We start from the raw sequence: 17674 nt of genomic DNA on the forward strand, positions 1-17674 counted from the left end.
TCCTTCAAGACAAAGGTACACACGTCATACATACAACTCATGCCATAAGCTTATTTTCAATAAAATGTTACAATTACAAATTGCAACTGAACCCGACCTACTCGTACCGTACATACGTAAAAACTACGACAAAAATGCGGATAGCCAACAACTATGGGGTGTTACTGTCCTTGGTGGTCATCGTCTTCATCTCGTTGGAAATTGGACCGAGCCCCAGCCAAGGAACGCCGCTTGATGTGGCGGGTGTAAGTGCACGAAAATAAATACATTTTCAGATAAAACTTGAACTAAATTTTTACACTTTTCAGGCTTTAAAAGGTGTCAAATTAGTTCAGAACCTGGTGGGAAATAAAGAACCTGAACCACCTGCGCCTATCGCACCTGTCGCACCTCCGAATCCTGTAGCGCCACCGAACCCCATTGAGGAGTCTCCTGTTGCGCCTCCTAGACATGGTCAAGGCGGTCGTAGCTTCGGAAAACACAAAGGCAAAAAGAAAGGTCACGGCAATAAAAAGAAAGAAACTGAAGGCGATGACGACGACGATGATGACGACGATGCTGAGGAAGCCGACGCTGAAGGAGGTGAGGCTAAGCTTTTATTTGAGGCTTGATTTCAGATTTTACAAAAATTGTGGTCTATTATTCAGAAAAGGGCGTCAAGAAATCTGGCGATGATGAGGATGGCAAAGGAGAAAACGGTGGCGACGCGGATGGCGAAGGTGGTAAAAAGAAGAAACGTAAAAGAAAGCACAAAAAGCATCATAAAGGAAAAGGAAAACCTAAAGAGGGCGAAAATAACAATGATGACGAAGGTAAAAAAGAGAAAAGTCCGGCAGCAGAAGCAACTTAAAAATGCCCCTCAAAACTCTTTATCAATTCTTGATAAGTGCAGTAACTAACTTACTAACCGTGTCAAAAGTTGTTAGACGAAATAAAGATTTCGTGGGGTTACAAACAACAAAACAACGTACCTAACTAACCATTTTTGTGTTTGCATTGTTTCATGACCTACTTATTTGCATCCATAGGCGGTGGTAATAAGAAGCCTAAGAAGAAGGAGGAATCGCCCTCCACGACTCCTGCACCACCGCCACCGCCTAAGCAGATTACCTCGGCGGCGGCTGCCGTTATTACGACAGGATTACCGCGACAAATATCCACAACAGTGCCAACCCCTCCATAAAGTGACGTTTAAATACATATGAATTATTTTTTATATGAAATAGTAGTAATTATGAAATTATTTAATTAATAAAAGCGAGGAAATATCATAGAATTTATGAATAAAACACGTTTGATCCAATTACTTATTATGGAACTTTTGCATGAAAATTTTAACATAAGCACAGGAAACAATTACCAATTTAACATTTATGATGGCTTTGTCTGCCATAAAATTTCCACAGTTTGATTGAATGGAGCTGCTGCGAGGTCACGGATTTTCCGTTGAGGGTGACGACACTACGCATAAATAATATGTAATACTGACTGTAACCCATATGTAGCATATGTATAATTTATAAAGCAAAGTTAGCGAATGACTCCGTATTTACAGGATTTTCTTATAGAGAGATGATTCTCATACGAGGATTTTGCACTTGGTGGTTAGCCATACTTTTCATTTATTCTGGCAGCGTACCGGAAGCCGATGGATCTCCAGTTATTGGGGTAAGCCGAAGGCTTGCTAATTTTATCTTGGTTTCATTGATATTCCAACTTCATAAATAAGGTTGACGTGGTCGGCGTCAAAGTCGACGTCCCTCAAAAACCACCGAGAAAACCAGCGTCGACGACCACTAAACCCCCCACAATTAATGTAACTACTACAGCCCCACCGAAACAAGTATCAACAACTCCCCCCGATGAATCTGGTAAGATTCAAGGTCGCTCAATGAATGGAAAACCGAATAGACCAACACCGGATGTGTCTTCAACAACCACCACCACCACCACTAAAGCTCCTAAAACTACTACTACCACTACTACTACAACAACCACAACGACTACAGAAAAACCTACTACAGAGGGTGGAGTAAAACTGAGTGACCTTGCTGGACAACAGCATAGTGGGTCCATCACCTCATAAAAAAATTAATTATCTTGTCTGATTTTTATGTATTTTAGAGGGTAAGATTGAAGGACGAGGTTTTGGAATACGGCCGAGGCCAGGCGCCGCACCTGAGGGGACGACTGAGCAGCAACCACCCACGACAGAGAACCCTGCTACCACTGAAGCCGCACCCTCGGTAACAGAACCACCCCCACAAGTTCAGAGTACCCCAAGGACATTACCTTCCACACAACCCCCACCACCACCACGTGAGAAATCTTAAATATTTTTATTGTAATGTGAGTAATTACCATTTGTCCATCATATTTAGACTCAGTTACAAAGGCCCCACCCACCGAAAGGGCTGGTACACCTCCTCCGCCAGTTCCTGACCCAGGGCCACCACCACCAGAAGTAGTCGAAATAGGTCCGCAAACAACGCCAAAGGACACTGACGAAGGTTCTCCTACTGAAAGCACCCCAACACCCGTAGAAGAACCTGAGCAATCGGAGAAGCCCCAGTTCCAAACCCAAGTTACGAAATGGGTCAAGGAAAATACAACCACTTCTGAAAGCGAGACGACCGACACTCCCAACTCGGCAACACCGACACCCGATGAACAAAACCAGACTCCAACACCAGTTGTCGACCCTGGTCAGCCTCCAGGCAAGGAAAAACCTGATAAGCAGCCACCTCAGGAGGTCACAACCCCAAAAGAGACAGGAGCACCTGAAATAATTTCTCCACCAGAATCCGAAAAAACTCCTGCAGCCCATAATGAAACCGAACTGCACAAGAAAACCGGCAAATCTCTCGCTCATGGACATGGAACGACGCCCAAGCCAAAAAAGAAGACACACCAAGATGCACACACACCTACACCCGGTTCAACCACCAAAGTGATCAACAACAATCAGCCCGTTATCAACATTTACTTACCGCCTAACCCATACGCCAAACCAGAACCTGGTCAGCCACCCCCCGTCCATAAACCTAGGAAACATCACAATCCGCCACCCCCACCAAAACCAAAGAAAAGAAAGAGCCAGATCAAACTCAAGGATGGAACAGTGATAACTTCAGAAGAAATTTCAGGTCCGAGTGGTCCACGCGATAAAGTGAAACGTCCAAAACAGAAAAAAACACAAGATGACGACGACCGCAAATCATCAAAGTCCAGCCACGATGGTGATGATGACGATTATGATGGTGGATCATCCAAGAAACATGGGGGCGTAGGTGGCCTCGCCTACAAGCACGTGGGCAGAATAAAGGCCCCCGGACGATTCGAGATCAACTCGTTCGAGAAATTTGAAATGGGGGGTGGGATGGGGGACAACGACGATTTTCCTAGACGGAAACATAGGCCTACCCACAAGAAGAAAAATTTTGAAGACGAAGAGGATCAAGACCCCGACGCGGACCACGAACTGGTCGCGAATCCGTATGCAAAGTCTAGCAAAATTTCTAACACATTGAAAAAAGACTCGGAAATAAAAAAGAGTTCCGACAACGGAAAGAAAAAGAAGGTTCAGGAAGCTAAGCAAAGTTTGTCAAGAAAATCTCAAGCGGACGGTGACAATCCCGTCGTTGTGGAACAGGAGGAGGACGAAGATAAGTTTTCAAAGTCGTCAAAATCTAATTTCATGGCGGGCATGGATGACATGTCGTTTTAGTTAATACGTTAAATTTTTTTACCATAATTTTTGTACAATTAAATGATAAAGTTATTCAAATATCGATATTAATGGTCACACTTAATCTTTATTTACACAAAATAAAGCTGCAAAATCTGAGAATCATGCAGTGATATAAAAATGGTATACAAAACAAAGACACAACTTATGTAGGTAAGTGGCATACGAACAATTTCACTGTAAACTTGTACCATGTTTATAAATTAATACTTACAACAGACAATTAACTCATTAATTAATTAACTAATTCGTGGGTCTGCTAGGCTTCCTTCTCAACCTTCGCAAAAGATCGAGGGGGGATTTGCTGCGTGGGCGTTTACTTTGGGGACGTCTTTCTCCTCCCTCGTTCCTAGAATGTTCTTGTGAACGTTGCTTATTATTGTTCTTATTATTATCGTGCGAAAGCTGCTGCTTGGTGTTGCTGTTTTGGCGCTTATTGTGTCGATTGTGGTGCTTTTTTGAGCGTGTGCTAGGTGAGCGGTGCGACCTGTGCTTATCTTCTTGGCCCCTTTTACTACCAGATTTACCATACTGTTCATCTGCATCGTCATGCAAAACATCTTTCCTGTTGCTGTCATCCGTTATCTGCTCAAACTCTTCGAAGATTATTGGTTCGTCATCCTCAATTGGGTGATCATCTTTATAGTCTGTCACATTTGCCAAAAAATAAATGATTTCTTCGATTATTATTTAGAAAGTTTTTAAAAAAAATATTTTGTTTCTAAATTGTTTTGGTTAAAAGATTTAGTAAAATTAATAAACGAATTAACGAGTTAATAAAAATTAAGTATGTTGATTTTCAAAAGTGTGATTTCTAAGCTGAAAGTTAATCAGACTGGATTTGTGTTTTGTTTGTAGATTTTGGAATTAAAAGATTATAGACGTTTTTTTGGGGTACAAATCCGGTTGTTTAGGGATTACGTAATTGGACGCGTTGTCGACTTTGATGACCAGCTATGTACATTTGATCCGTTAATGATGTCTCTTAATCTAGCATGTTATTCATTCTATTATCTCGCTTTTTTCCTTTCATGTCTACTCCCTCACAATTAATAACGTGTCATAAAACCTGAAAAAAGTTTCCCTTAACTTCCTTTCCGTGTCGTGCAGGATTATGTAAAGGGAAAATAATGGCAAATGTACCCATAATCAAGTTGAACTCGATTTTAAAGTAGCTCGTATGCATGTACTTGTGCCACTTCCTTCCTTTTCCGTCCTTATTATTGCATAACTTTCTTTTCACAAGTAAATAAAATCAACACCTAATATTGTCCCGATTGCAGGATGAATGCATTCTGCCAAGTCACTGAAGATGCGATGAACGTGACAACTTTACAGTGAATGGGATCTCAACAAGCAAAATATTAAGCTGTGCTGTAGCATTGTTAATTGATTGTGTTGTTAGTGCACAATAAAATTATGGTGTTGAGATGATGATATGTATGGCACACAAAGATAAAAAATAAATAGTGTGAATAATTGAAAATTAAGGGCAAGCTACGTATACAAATTGTTAAATTAGGAAGCATCTCATTGTTAAATTTTGGGTTTTAATGAGTGACAGTCCATCCGTCATTCTCCCAATTATACTTCCGGTTGTACGCATGATGACTATCAAATCTGCTGGAACCTGACGCCTTGTATGGCGCAAGTGTGGAGAATTTGCTATAATTATACGACGGTTTTGATCGGGATTTGGACCGAGTTTGATAATTAGTGGGGTTATACTCGATAGAATTAGTGTTATGATAATCTTCAAAAGAGGAAGGAGGTGAAGAACTGTACAAGGAATGTCGACTTGAAGGGTCGACTGTTGTAGATTTTTTGTTACCCTTATCATAGTACGATGACGACGGTCTGCTACTCGATTTTGGACGACCAGAGCTTGAATATTTGTTGCTGCTCGCCTTCGGTCCCGAGTACTTGTTTCCGCCAAGTCGATAACTGCCAGAAGATGATTTTGACGATTCTCCCGTAACAGCACTTAAAATGTCAAAAAGTGAGGAAACCGGTTTCGTCGAGGTCTTCTTTTTTGGTCCGAATGTAAAGTAAGGATCCTCTCCGTAGCCGTTGGAAGGACGTCGATTTCCCGATTTAAGCGTGGAAAATGTGTGTTTGGGTTCGTCATCCTCTGTCAAATTGACTTTTATAAACTATGCCGAGTACTTAAAAGGTCCAAAAAAATAAATTTTTACCCGTGTACGAGACAAATTCAGGTGCTCCAGCTCCAAACGAGTAAACGGATGGATGATGATCATGCTCCATGGAAGACGGTCCAGTACTGCCATACCCCCCATTGTACGAACTCTTCCTTGGGGGTCCCTTATACGCCGGACTGTTTGACCCAGCCCTGTCGTAATTGTAGCCGTAGTCGTCATAACCTCCCTGCATCGTGTTGAACCATCCTTCAGGAGCATAACCTTGAAACGGGGAGTAATCTCGTCCAGCTTTGTACGGATTATAACCCGATTTACTTGGGGATGAATAGCTTGGCGAATCTTGGGCGTCATGGTCGTCGTGATGTTCCCCAGAATATTTTGGATATTTACTAAATGCATAACGTCCAATAATTAACTCTTAAATTTGCATATAAAAAATGGACCTTACTTTGAATTTCCGTACGAATGATGACTCCTCGGCCGGTATCGAGGTTGACTGTAAGAATTGTATGAATAATCGTCATGATCCTCATGGCTCGTTCCACGCCGACTGTTTCCTACATGAACGTCGTCCCGGTGGATGTCCGCCGGTGTCTCACTCGAGTGCGAATTTATATGAAACGGATGCGCTCCATACGTCGAGATTGGGTGTGGATCATAAAAGTTGGCGATATAATTCGCCACGGGAGCTTCTGGCCGGGGCGCGGCTAATATTGAAGGAAGTATCGACACCAAAATAATAAGGTGTCGACCCACCGACAAAACTTTTTCCATGTTTGTTTTTCTGAAATGTTAAATTTTTTAATTAAAGGAATTAATCACTGTCACCCCAACGGCACTGTCACTCGACCGACGCAGACAAGTTTTTGAGTAGCAAGTGGTCTTTTCTTTCTACTTACGCACTGACCAACTAACGGAATGCAAATGAAAAACGAAAACGATATTCGACACGTCGTGAACCAACAAACAACATCTACATAAATATGTACCTACAATTTAGTAACAATCTCTCTCCTCCAAGTTATAATAATATTAATTTCATGTATTATGCCGCAGTGAGAATTCTAGAAAAAAGTGGTATATGGATCTCACAGATGCATCGTTTTTTTCTTAACTATCAACCCTTGTAATCAAATTTATCAAAAGTCAGTCAATCCAACGTGGTCTGTGCTCACAATAAAAATAACTATTAAAACAAATAGTATCATTATTATTATTGCTTATGTATCCTCATTTAATTAGTTTGTTTCATGGTTCGATGCCATTTTAGGACGCAACACGCTCGCTTTTACTTTTCACTGATCAGTTCGTATACATTTAAGTTAACTTGTTTCTTATTTACTAAAATAATCTCGGCTTCTTTTTAACCGTCTTCCTACTCAACACGTTGGAGTCATCATCATTATTTATTACGGAAGCCGAGTCTTCAAGAGATGAATTTAATATCAAATTAACCATCTTGAAAAAGTATTACATCTGATACGGACTTATCTTGTACATATTAAGTTGCCCTATTTGTGACAGCTTTGAATAAATAATGAAAAATAATAATTTACTCAAATCTTGACCATATTTAATTTCTTTTTTAATTTTAAACTCTCAATCGGACCTAAATAAACAAAGTTCTAGTTATGTATGTATGTACAGGAAGGAAATAAGCTGAATATTTCCCATCGTGAAGTAAAATTTCAGACAAAATGAGCTTAATATTTCCTCACGTTAAATAAAATTTGAGACAAAACAAACTAAATATTTCCTCTCGTTAAACATAAAATTTGAGAAAAAATAAGCTGAATATTTCCTCTCGTTAAACATAAAATTTGAGAAAAAATAAGTTGAACATTTCCCCTCATACATAAAATTTAAGACTAAATAAGCTGAATATTCCTCTCATTAAATAAAATTTGAGACAAACTGACCTGACTGACGCTACTTCATAAAATCAACAAAACAAAGTTGGGTAAATTTCTCAGGAGTAGAAGGTCACTACTTGTCGGGCCCCGATTTCGATCTCCTTTGGATATGTTGTAGTACTACATGAGTGTAGAAAAAGTGAAGGAGGGTTAGACTCCATGAGCCCATTTACGCCCGCCACACCCCCTCGAAGGCGCCTAAACCCCCAGAGTTGCCGCACTAAAATCATCGCCAAAAATCGAGTTTTGGTCAGATTTTCAAAAAATTTACATTTTTGTTATCCCAGATAGTTGCTCTATCATATCCAATAGCAAACTCAACTTTTTTGAAATTTCGAAATTTTTCAATACATACCCTTGGTCAGAAAATCTTCGAAAATATTGAAAATTTCAAAAAAGTTGAGTTTGCTATTGGATATGATAGAGCAACTATCTGGGATCACAAAAATGTAAATTTCTTGAAAATCTGACCAAAACTCGATTTTTGACGATGAATTTAGTGCGCCAACTCTGGGGGTTTGGGCGCCTTTAAGGGGGCGTGGCGGGCGTAAATGGGCTCATGGAGTCTAACCCTCCTTCACTTTTTCTACACTCATGCAGTACTACAACATATCCAAAGGAGATCGAAATCGGGGCCCGACAAGTAGTGACCTTCTACTCCTCAGTTCGATTTCATTTAATGCAACTTTACACAAGAAGTTAGTTTTCTTGTAGGTAGTAGAATCATTATAAAATTTCTATTATGTTTTTCATGAAACTTGGTCTGCCTTTGTCTGTCATAACATCTTTCATCTCGTTCTCCTAGGAGGACGTAGGTTAGGTTATTATACTAGAAAAAAGTGGATGAAATGGAGAAGTGCTCACTGTAATTAGTGGTTTCGTTTCAACTTATTGATGTTTTAACGCTGTTGCTGCGTTTTCTATTATGATTAAATTATGCATGCAGACAATGCACTGCTGCAACCAATTATTAGCTGGTAAATATGAGGTACTTGAACTTGTACTTGAATGAAATGTGGAAATTGAAAGATTTTCTATGTCCATACTACCACAAAATAACGCAAATTATGCTAAAATGTTACTTGTAGAAAGGCAACATAGCAAGCAATCATGCAATAAAATAAAGTAAGACACAAAAATGAAGGTCGTTCATCAATAATTGTTAGAAACCTGCCGGTAAATTGTCTCAAACTACGGTAATGTAACTTGTTAACGAATAACTCGTTTAATCAAGCAACTTATACGCTGCATAGTTTGAATAACAGGTCCGTTTTTTTAGACGGCAATAATTAAAAAAAGTCAAAACACGTTACATGTGTTAGACGAATGACACAAGTGCCATAAAATTCGTATCACTCTTACTTTCGTCAGGTTGATTGTTATCAAATCAAACTATTATTGTAAAAAAATTAGAAATTCTTGGTACCTTATACGTCGAAGAATATTTATGACATAAATTAATTTAGGTAGTTTTCCAGCAAAATTTTATAATAAAATTTTGAGAAAAAAATAAAAGATAAAAATTCTTAAGTTAAAGTCTTCAAAATTCACTAATTATCCTTACTTCTCGAGTCCAACCGTATAATTCGTGCCAGAAAAGTTTCCCGTATTTTGGCTAACTTTTTATCAAAACCAAAACCACACAAATTCTAACATGTAGCAAAATCAAAAACGTAAACACACAGACGCAGCACGACCTCGACAACCTCTGTGAGCAAAAACTGATCTAAAACTGCAAAATATTTCATGCGTTGGGTCAATTTTATTTCAATTTCTACCAAATCTCACTCTCTCTCGCTTCCCTCACTTATCGTAATTCTCATCCTTCAACTGCCTACCGTAAGCCCCAGTCATCAGCAACCAGCCAAAGCCATATTATGAGACGCCAAACAAACCAAGTCAGTTTCATTATTTTATTAAGTACGTGCAGTAACAGTGTTATTCTGCTGTTACATTTATTACATTGTTGTCTTATTTCTTACAAACATCGGCATCGCGACGTGATAAGTACAATAACATCATCAGCATAGGTTCAAATTATGTGTAGACAGGTCTTATAAATTTGGGCTGGTATAATATTCATTTGAAGATGCCGTGTAACGTAACAAGGTAGCTAATTACGTGGCATGTTCGTCGCACCCTAACACCAAAAATGCCTAATAATTAGTTTGGCACTACTCGAGGCAATTTTTCTTTTGTCATTCGGAAGGATTAAAGGATGAATACAAATTAAGTAAAAGTAAAATGATGATAATCCAAGTTGGTTAATTTAGTGTCATTCTATTAAGTCTACTAACTAATAAGGGAACAATGTAGCGGAAATACATGGATGCATACATACATACATACATACATGCATAATACATAACATACATTTACATAATTTGAAGTATATAAGACGTAAAATTTGTAGACCATATTTAAATTAGGCTTAACAGAATAATGATACTGTTTAGCGATACTGTTTTCTTACAAATACTTTTTATGACACTATTAATGACTTAGTTTAACAAATTTTACATAATTACAAACCAAATCAAAATCTCGGAGTATAAATTATGTTCATATATGCTAACTGTGTGTAAATCCCTGGTAAATAAAATTCAAGAAGAATGGAATTGTGTCACCTCACAATAAGTATCTAATAACTTTTTAAAACCATTAAATGCCACATAATCAAACCAATCCAGGAGCCATGTTACGCACTTTCATCAAAACTTTTGCATAAGGATGGATCCCCTCCTCAATCACATTCTCCTGCTTGTTAAACCTTTTCCCAGCCTTTGCCCACAATCGTAACGGAAGAAATGCGTTATGTGCCAGGGCAAAGTTTTCAATGTCAGCGTATGACGAAATTAGCACATTTTCCACAAGCAGTGTTCCCTCCATAGTTAAAGGGCTATAGATTCCGGTGGATGTAGTCACCGTTTTTGCAATAACTTGGGCTTTCTTCATCCCCTCGGTATCGGAATCCATGCTGAAGACGAAGTCGCCTAATGAACAAATTACATACAATTCGGTTACAAATTGTAATTCTACGAAAGGATTCGCTAAAGTATTTCACACAAACCTTGAATTACATTTTGAGCCATTTTATCCACCCTTTCTCCACATTTGCTGATTGTGAACATCAAATGATCACGAGTAATGGTCAACGTTTTTCCATTGTCAAGCTCAAGTACCAGGAACTCCGTCACAGTATCCACTTCGCGATGAGCATAACCGTAAAATGGGGTCCATTTCTTTTCACCAGACTTTCCAATTGTGAGAATTTTCTCAAATTTTTTCAGCCTATCCACCCTCTCGGGTCCATGTTTCGTGATGACAGTGGCCCATGCAGGGACACAGGATGATGACGCCTTACTGGTCGCAGCTGTCTCACCTTTTTTACTCAAGTTCTCCCTTGTTTCAGCAATTTTTTGTTTCAATTCGTTCTTCAAATATTCAAACGTAGCGCCCCACAGGGCTTCCCTATTTTTTCCCAGGTTTAAATTATAGTACGGATACAGGACACGAGTATGTTCCAGCTCGGACGGTTTTTCCTTCACTGAAGCCAACCACGTGGTCAAAACTTGCGGAGTGATTGCCTTCAGAGACGAAACGAGAGGAGGGTCACCCCCTCCGATGGTTATCTGCTCCACAAGTTTCTAATAAGTACTCAACAATCTCCAAGTTTCCTATTTTAGTGGTCAACATGCACAATAATTTTTAGATGAAGAGATAATTAATTATAAATACATATTCCAAAATTTGGATGCGATAACTAATGTCGTTGAAATGAATTTGATGCTTTGCAGGGCCCTGGTCGAGAACTCCAGTTAGCAGCATTCGCGCAGGTCGTGTTGGAAAATCACACAATAACGGGGATTCGCCACATTCTCATCCTCTGCCCCCCCATAAAAACAGAAATCTGGTCAGATGGAATACGACAAGAATTTCGGTACGTCGACTCGGAACAACGTCAACTTGTTCACGACCTCTGGGAAGGAGAGGACATTAACCAGCACGTCGATTCTCTAAAAACGTGGGCAAGATATGGTGGCGTCGGAATTATTGACTACGACGTATTCCAACGATTGGACAGCTACTACACAGAGGACGAAGAGCCCATGAATATTATTAAGACAGCATTATTTAACCCTGGTCCAAATATCGTTTTCTTCGATTATGAGAGTATAGACAAAAAACGTATCCCTAAAATGTATCCCGGTTTGGTCAAAATCACAACCACGCGGCGTCTAGTTTTGCCTGAACTGGTAAGTTTTCTATCGTTGCATTTACTAGGTCCAATTATTGGAATTATTGAAATTAATTAATTTCCGTTTATTTATCTATATAGTTCTCGTACAACCCTCTTCAACACATTAACCGTGTTATGTTCCGGGACTGGTTGATGGTAATAGGAAAAGGAAGCTACGCCCAACACTACCCCACGTTCCAACAATTCAGTGATCTGGTTGATTACCATGTGCAAAAGGACGTCTATTGGATAAAAAATGAAGGATTTGCAGTAGAGCAGAGTAACGGGCGCAATTCCTACCTGAAATCCGAGCTACCAACAATCTGGAGGAAGAATATTGCTCAGCCTATTAAGAATTATATTCAAATTCCCGAAATAAAAAGAAAACACGCCCAAGCCAACCGCAAGCGTTTAAGTGAGCTTCCCCCAACATATGTCCTGTACATATTGGTTGTCTCTCCAAAAGTTGGACAATTATCAGTAGATAACTTGACTGACCCCAACTTCAAAATGCACATTTATATCGGGCAGTGGGACGCAGGGAGTCACGATGGCTTCATAACATGTGCTCACCACCATTTTGTGTGCCCAAACCTTCCTGTGTATATCCTAACACCTGACCCCAGCAACGAGTGCAACCAGGTTTTAGCAGTCCAGTGCTACAACCAATTTTCTGCTCACAACGTCGAGGGTTATTTGATGGTAATTTTGTTTCCCTTTCCAAGTGTTGGATTTATGTTAAACAAAAAGTTGCATTAATTAAGTCATTATTTTTTAGGAATACGCGGAGGAATGGAATGAGCAACACCCTGACGGGGCCAGGTTCATAATTACGAAGCCAGAGATCAACCATTTGGACGAAAATGGGACCCTTCGAAAACAAGCTCGTCAACTGGCAAAAGAAGGAGTCTGGATTTTTACAGAATTAAAGAACGACTCTCTACCCAACCCTCCCCCACTCGGAAAGTTTGCTGATCTTTGCAGAATTCCTTTCACAGTCAACCATTCTTCCATCAAGAAGAGAGTGATTCCAAGAGTTGGACAAGTCAATAATTGGAAAGATGGGCAAATTTGTTTCTTGAATCAAGACCTATTGACCAGTTGGAATACATCTCAAGAGCCTATTGCATCAAACAATCAATTGCCCGATAATGTTTTCAACCCCGCGAGATCTAACAAGATTCCCCCAATATACGTATTATATATATTGGTTGTCTCTCCAAAAATTGGACAATTATCAGTAGATAAGTTGACTGACCCCAACTTCAAAATGAACATTTATATCGGGCAATGGGATGCAGGACATAGGGGCGGCTTTATAACATGTGCTCACTACCATTTTGAGAAACCAAACCTTCCTGTGTATATAATGACATCTGACCCCAGCAACGAGTGCAACCAGGTTGTAGCAGTCCAGTGCTACAACCAATTTTCTGCTCATAACGCCGAGGCCTTCTTGATGGTAATTTAATGTTTCATTTTTTGTTTCCAACTTTTGTATAAATTTTAAATATAAAATGAACTAATTATTAATCATTATTTTTTAGGAATACGCGGAGGAATGGAATGAGCAACATCCTGACGGGGCGAGATTTATAATTACGAAGCCAGAGATCAAAAATTTGGACGAAAATGGGACCCTTCGAAAACAAGCTCGTCAACTGGCAAAAGAAGGAGTCTGGATTTTTACAGAATTAAAGATCGACTCTCTACCCAACCCTCCTCCTCTCGGCAAGTTTGCTGAATTGTGCCAAATTCCTTTCACAGTCGATCAGGCTTGCATTAAGAAGAGAGTGATTCCAAGAGTTGGACAAGACAATAATTGGAAAGAGTAGATTCACATCACAAAAATTGACGATCATAGTGAAATTTGTATGAAATCAATAAATTAAAACAAGATAACAAGTAGTGTTTCATTTTTTCGCCTTTCCGAGTGAAACACCTTCCCACTTAATAATCGTTATTATCATTGTATGTTATTTGTCCCCTGACCAAGCTAAAGTTTTGACCTGGAACTCTACCACTCACCCTTTTACCAATTTGCCACGCGTTGATCACATTCTAAAGGTAACCTTGAACCCCGTGGAGTGATTAAATGATGTTACCTGCTCATCCGTCATGCCTACTTGCTGAAGTTCGTTGAATGCAGTTTGAGTGCTGTATCCCCCTCCCCCCGAAATAATCTTTTTAAAAACTCCTTGCGCTTTTGCTTCAATCTGTTCTTTGGTTTGGTTAGTGAATGAGGTTTGTCCGATGTGACAATCAAACTTGATCCAACCCCCGAGACTCTGTTTGGACACTACATGTGTTCCATATTTGGCGAAAAATTGTCTGAATTCGTCGGCAGTGTCAGCAGTGTAGGTGGCAGGTAGGCCATTGAGCACCTTTAGAAAGTCTTGACTCACGTACTGCTCTGGGTTATCGATGTGAAGTGAACAAACTTGTTGCTCAAAAAGAATCGAGATTATTATGTCTTGATTCGTGGTGGTTGTTTCTGACGTCCAACGTCCAGTCGAACTCACGCTAACGACAAGATTGAGCCCAGCATCGAAGCTGTACTGTTCAGCCTTACTCCGTTCATAATCATGTTTTGAATAGCAACTGATACTCTTGAAAATTGCCTTGTTTTGTACGTAGGGTTGTACGTATTTTGGAATAAGGAATTTTGATTTTTCAACTTGAAGTTTATTTTTGTCATTTGTGGAGCTAAAAAGGTAGTGACTCTTTAAGCACTCTGTCACAGGGCAATAAGCAGTTCCCAGGGCATGAAAATTCAAGTCAGGAGTAATCTAAAAAGTTAGTTTCTGATCTAAGTATTTTTATTATGTTTATTATGATAATTAAGATTATATTGTTTTCTGATGAGCAATAATAGTACCTCGTCAAAATCTCCACCAATGTTTAAATCTTTGAACAGTCCAATAATGTTTGTTGTTTCCATTTCCAAATTTTTTTGCTCCTCAATTATATTTACAGTCTCAGTCCTCGGAGGAGTTTTCTTATCGGGGCAGCCAGTCCGGAAGTACCATGACGTAAGGAGAAGACTTAACTTATCAACGGATTTCTCATATTGTGATTGCATAGCTTTAATCAAATTCGCATGCGACTGTGACCCATCAGGTAAGAAGTAAAAATCCCCATCTTTCCGCAAATTGTAGTCACCTGGCTCGTTTTCTACAAATACGACGGGAACATTTTGGATGCCAAATAGTCCGTGTACAATTTTTTGTATGCGTTGTGTAACAGTTGAAATGTGCGTTTCATATTTCGACTTGTTGATTCCAAGGCTGCATGCAAATGTTCCAACCATGATAAGATTCGGATTTTTGCAATCTACAAAGTTATATGCTTTCAACAGCTTCAATGATTTTGCCAAATCCGAGTCAGGACCCACTGTTCTGTTATCATTGGCATTGAATGCGAATAAAACCGAGTTTGGGTATACCTATTGTTATTATAAGTGATTAAATTATTACGTCACTGAATACATGGGATTTGAGTGCATTACCTTGGACGACAGTTGAAACGGTGCCAATTTCGATGGGATGTTTCTTTCTTGTAAGGCTTTATGAAATTTTCGAAAACTTGAAATTTTTTGAGAGTTTTCAAGTTCCTTTCGGGTATCGGTGTCTAACGCACCAGGCACATCGACGATCGACAACTTTCCTGAAATTGGGGGATCAATGCTTGGCCACATCACGGTCAAATCCTTGATGCATTCAGTTACTTTTGATGTTTCAGATGTAGAATCTGAGACACGACAGAGTGCTTCATCGTCGAAAAGCCGATTGATTGTGGTGGACTTTCCTGATCCAGTTTTTCCATAAAGAACGATCATTGTTTGGTTCAAAGGACGACCGGAGAACAATCCAGGGGTAGAATATTGCATAATATGTTTTGATTCTGGGTGAGATATGGAGTCGATGTTTCTTGAAATGAGAAGCGACTTTAGTGAAGTTCCATTAAGCTTTAAGGCTTCTTTAATCCCACTTAAATTTTCTGGTAACTTCATTTTCAAAAGCGTCTTAGACAAAATATGTATACTGATAAACTAATGATTTTACTGCAGTCTGCCTTCGTTTATACACGTTCCAAATGCGTTTATCAACCCTATCGCTAGATGAAGTGAAGTCAATGGATCTGGCGAGAATATGCAGAAGTATGTAATGGAATCTCAACTTGCTTATTATACTGCCATAAACGCTATATTTATGTGATATCACTAATATTTCATCATATCCTGCCCTATGATTTGTTTGTCAATTATCAAACTGACAGGCAAGATATGATATTTCATGATAAATGCTAACGTTGAACGTTAATAAATTCATAAATTATTATCTTGACAATTCCGTGAATTATGGCCTAATGAAGTTTATAAGATAATTGTCACGCTATTTTTGAACATTTATTTATATGTATTACCTCTTGCGCTAGTTTGTAAACTGCAAACTTACCAAAAATATTGAACATGCATAAAACACAGTACAAATCATGTGCTACATATATCACGCCGATGTCATTTACAACATGAAAAAATTTTACAATCTCCTCACTATAACCGTTATAAAACCCTATCACAAAATTCTGACCATCCTTTCCTTACTAAATATATATATGCACATAAAAATACTCTCATAAAATCTTTAGCTTCTCCAAAAAAATATAGTGTCCACCATTTCACAACGACATCCATAACTGCTTCCGCATCCTTAAAGCCTCCAAGTCGTCATAAACACTTTTTTATATTTTAAATTAGGGCACCCACCAAGCAGCTACATAGGCGAACTATGGGCAAAAAAGATGAAAAAAGAAATGCGCCAAGATGCCGAGCAAGAAAAAAAACGTAAAATTTTTTCATTCCCGTCACAATTTATCTGTAGTAAATATATAATAAAACGGTGTTTTAGAGCAAGCTCAACATTCCAACGGGGACCGCAGTAACAGGAGGAAAGAGCGTAATCTTATCTGCAATGCACGAGGAGAAAGCAGTGAAAGTAAGAGAATCAAAACTAAAAGGACGACGATATAAGGAGAAAAATTCCCTGAAAATCTATCCATTTATTCATAAAGTGCGTTCGGCACCATTATGAAATACGATGACGGACTTATTATGTTGGTTTTCACACACGCTGCTGCTTTACTACAACCACGGCCCTTCACATGTTCCAAGTTTGCTGATAAGCTTATTGATATGCAGCGCAACCTGAATGAATGGTTTCTCATTTCGAACAAGTTCAAACTCCAGCATGGAAAATCACCTAATTTAAGGTTTAGCCTATGATTTTGAAGGCATGGCTTATCTTATTTCGTCGCCTTATACATACTCTAAAGGTTTTCTAAGCTATATATGTGCGTATATTTATAAGCTTAAGTAACTATTTGATTTTTCTTCCAAGTCAACAAATACCACAAACCGTTCCTTTGAATCTCTGCTTTCTTTCAATTAGATAGATAACATTTTCCTTAAGTAACAAAATTTAGATTTTGATCAAGCAGAAAGATCAAACTATGATCAAAGCTACTCTGTCAAAGAACCAAGGACAAACAGAATTCGTTTCATAAATAACTGTTTCAAAAGTAAATATCTAAATGCAGACTCCACAATTTTAGA

General features: G+C 38.9%; 3 protein-coding genes across 5 annotated transcripts; 1 reads left to right on the top strand and 2 right to left on the bottom strand.

Annotated features, from left to right (window-relative positions):
- Positions 1-1572: 1572 nt before the first annotated feature.
- LOC110854126 (mucin-2) lies at positions 1573-3727 on the top strand. The gene is made up of 4 exons (XM_022102525.1): positions 1573-1668; positions 1730-2066; positions 2125-2319; positions 2382-3727. Exons 1-4 carry the CDS (start codon positions 1573-1575, stop codon positions 3725-3727), a joined length of 1974 nt encoding a protein of 657 aa, XP_021958217.1.
- Positions 3728-3795: 68 nt separating this feature from the next.
- LOC110854023 (RNA-binding motif protein, X-linked-like-3) lies at positions 3796-9521 on the bottom strand. 3 transcript variants are annotated; one of them, XM_035854888.1, is made up of 5 exons: positions 9385-9521; positions 6356-6691; positions 5944-6296; positions 5580-5879; positions 3796-4395 (listed from the first exon to the last, which is right to left on the bottom strand). In XM_035854888.1, exons 2-5 carry the CDS (start codon positions 6679-6681, stop codon positions 3992-3994), a joined length of 1383 nt encoding a protein of 460 aa, XP_035710781.1. In that variant the 5' UTR covers positions 6682-6691; positions 9385-9521; the 3' UTR covers positions 3796-3991. The 3 variants fall into 3 exon arrangements, with proteins under 3 accessions (XP_035710781.1, XP_021958105.1, XP_035710782.1); XM_022102413.2 differs by lacking the exon at positions 9385-9521 and adding an exon at positions 7827-7940; XM_035854889.1 differs by lacking the exon at positions 9385-9521 and having other exon boundaries at positions 6356-7732.
- Positions 9385-16220, bottom strand: LOC110854127. The gene is made up of 5 exons (XM_022102527.2): positions 15569-16220; positions 14939-15505; positions 14166-14849; positions 10891-11452; positions 9385-10813 (listed from the first exon to the last, which is right to left on the bottom strand). Exons 1-5 carry the CDS (start codon positions 16070-16072, stop codon positions 10497-10499), a joined length of 2634 nt encoding a protein of 877 aa, XP_021958219.1. The 5' UTR covers positions 16073-16220; the 3' UTR covers positions 9385-10496.
- Between the last annotated feature and the right edge of the window lie 1454 nt (positions 16221-17674).

This window comes from Folsomia candida, unplaced genomic scaffold, assembly GCF_002217175.1.
Source record: "Folsomia candida strain VU population unplaced genomic scaffold, ASM221717v1 Fcan01_Sc009, whole genome shotgun sequence".
Classification (NCBI taxonomy): Eukaryota; Metazoa; Arthropoda; class Collembola; order Entomobryomorpha; family Isotomidae; genus Folsomia; species Folsomia candida.

Bases quoted from the DNA above. Each gene is read 5' to 3' on its own strand.
- LOC110854126 (XM_022102525.1), top strand. From the start codon at position 1,573: ATGATTCTCATACGAGGATTTTGCACTTGGTGGTTAGCCATACTTTTC. The intron at 2,067-2,124 runs GTGGGTCCATCA...TATGTATTTTAG, and splicing joins CCTTGCTGGACAACAGCATA to AGGGTAAGATTGAAGGACGA. The intron at 2,320-2,381 runs GTGAGAAATCTT...CATCATATTTAG, and splicing joins ACAACCCCCACCACCACCAC to ACTCAGTTACAAAGGCCCCA.
- LOC110854023 (XM_035854888.1), bottom strand. From the start codon at position 6,681: ATGGAAAAAGTTTTGTCGGTGGGTCGACACCTTATTATTTTGGTGTCG. The intron at 6,297-6,355 runs GTAAGGTCCATT...TTATGCATTTAG, and splicing joins CATTCGTACGGAAATTCAAA to TAAATATCCAAAATATTCTG. The intron at 4,396-5,579 runs GTAACAAAAAAT...CAAATGTGACAG, and splicing joins GTCATCGTACTATGATAAGG to ACTATAAAGATGATCACCCA.
- LOC110854127 (XM_022102527.2), bottom strand. From the start codon at position 16,072: ATGAAGTTACCAGAAAATTTAAGTGGGATTAAAGAAGCCTTAAAGCTT. The intron at 15,506-15,568 runs GTAATGCACTCA...TAATAACAATAG, and splicing joins CGTTTCAACTGTCGTCCAAG to GTATACCCAAACTCGGTTTT. The intron at 14,850-14,938 runs GTACTATTATTG...CTAACTTTTTAG, and splicing joins TTGGTGGAGATTTTGACGAG to ATTACTCCTGACTTGAATTT.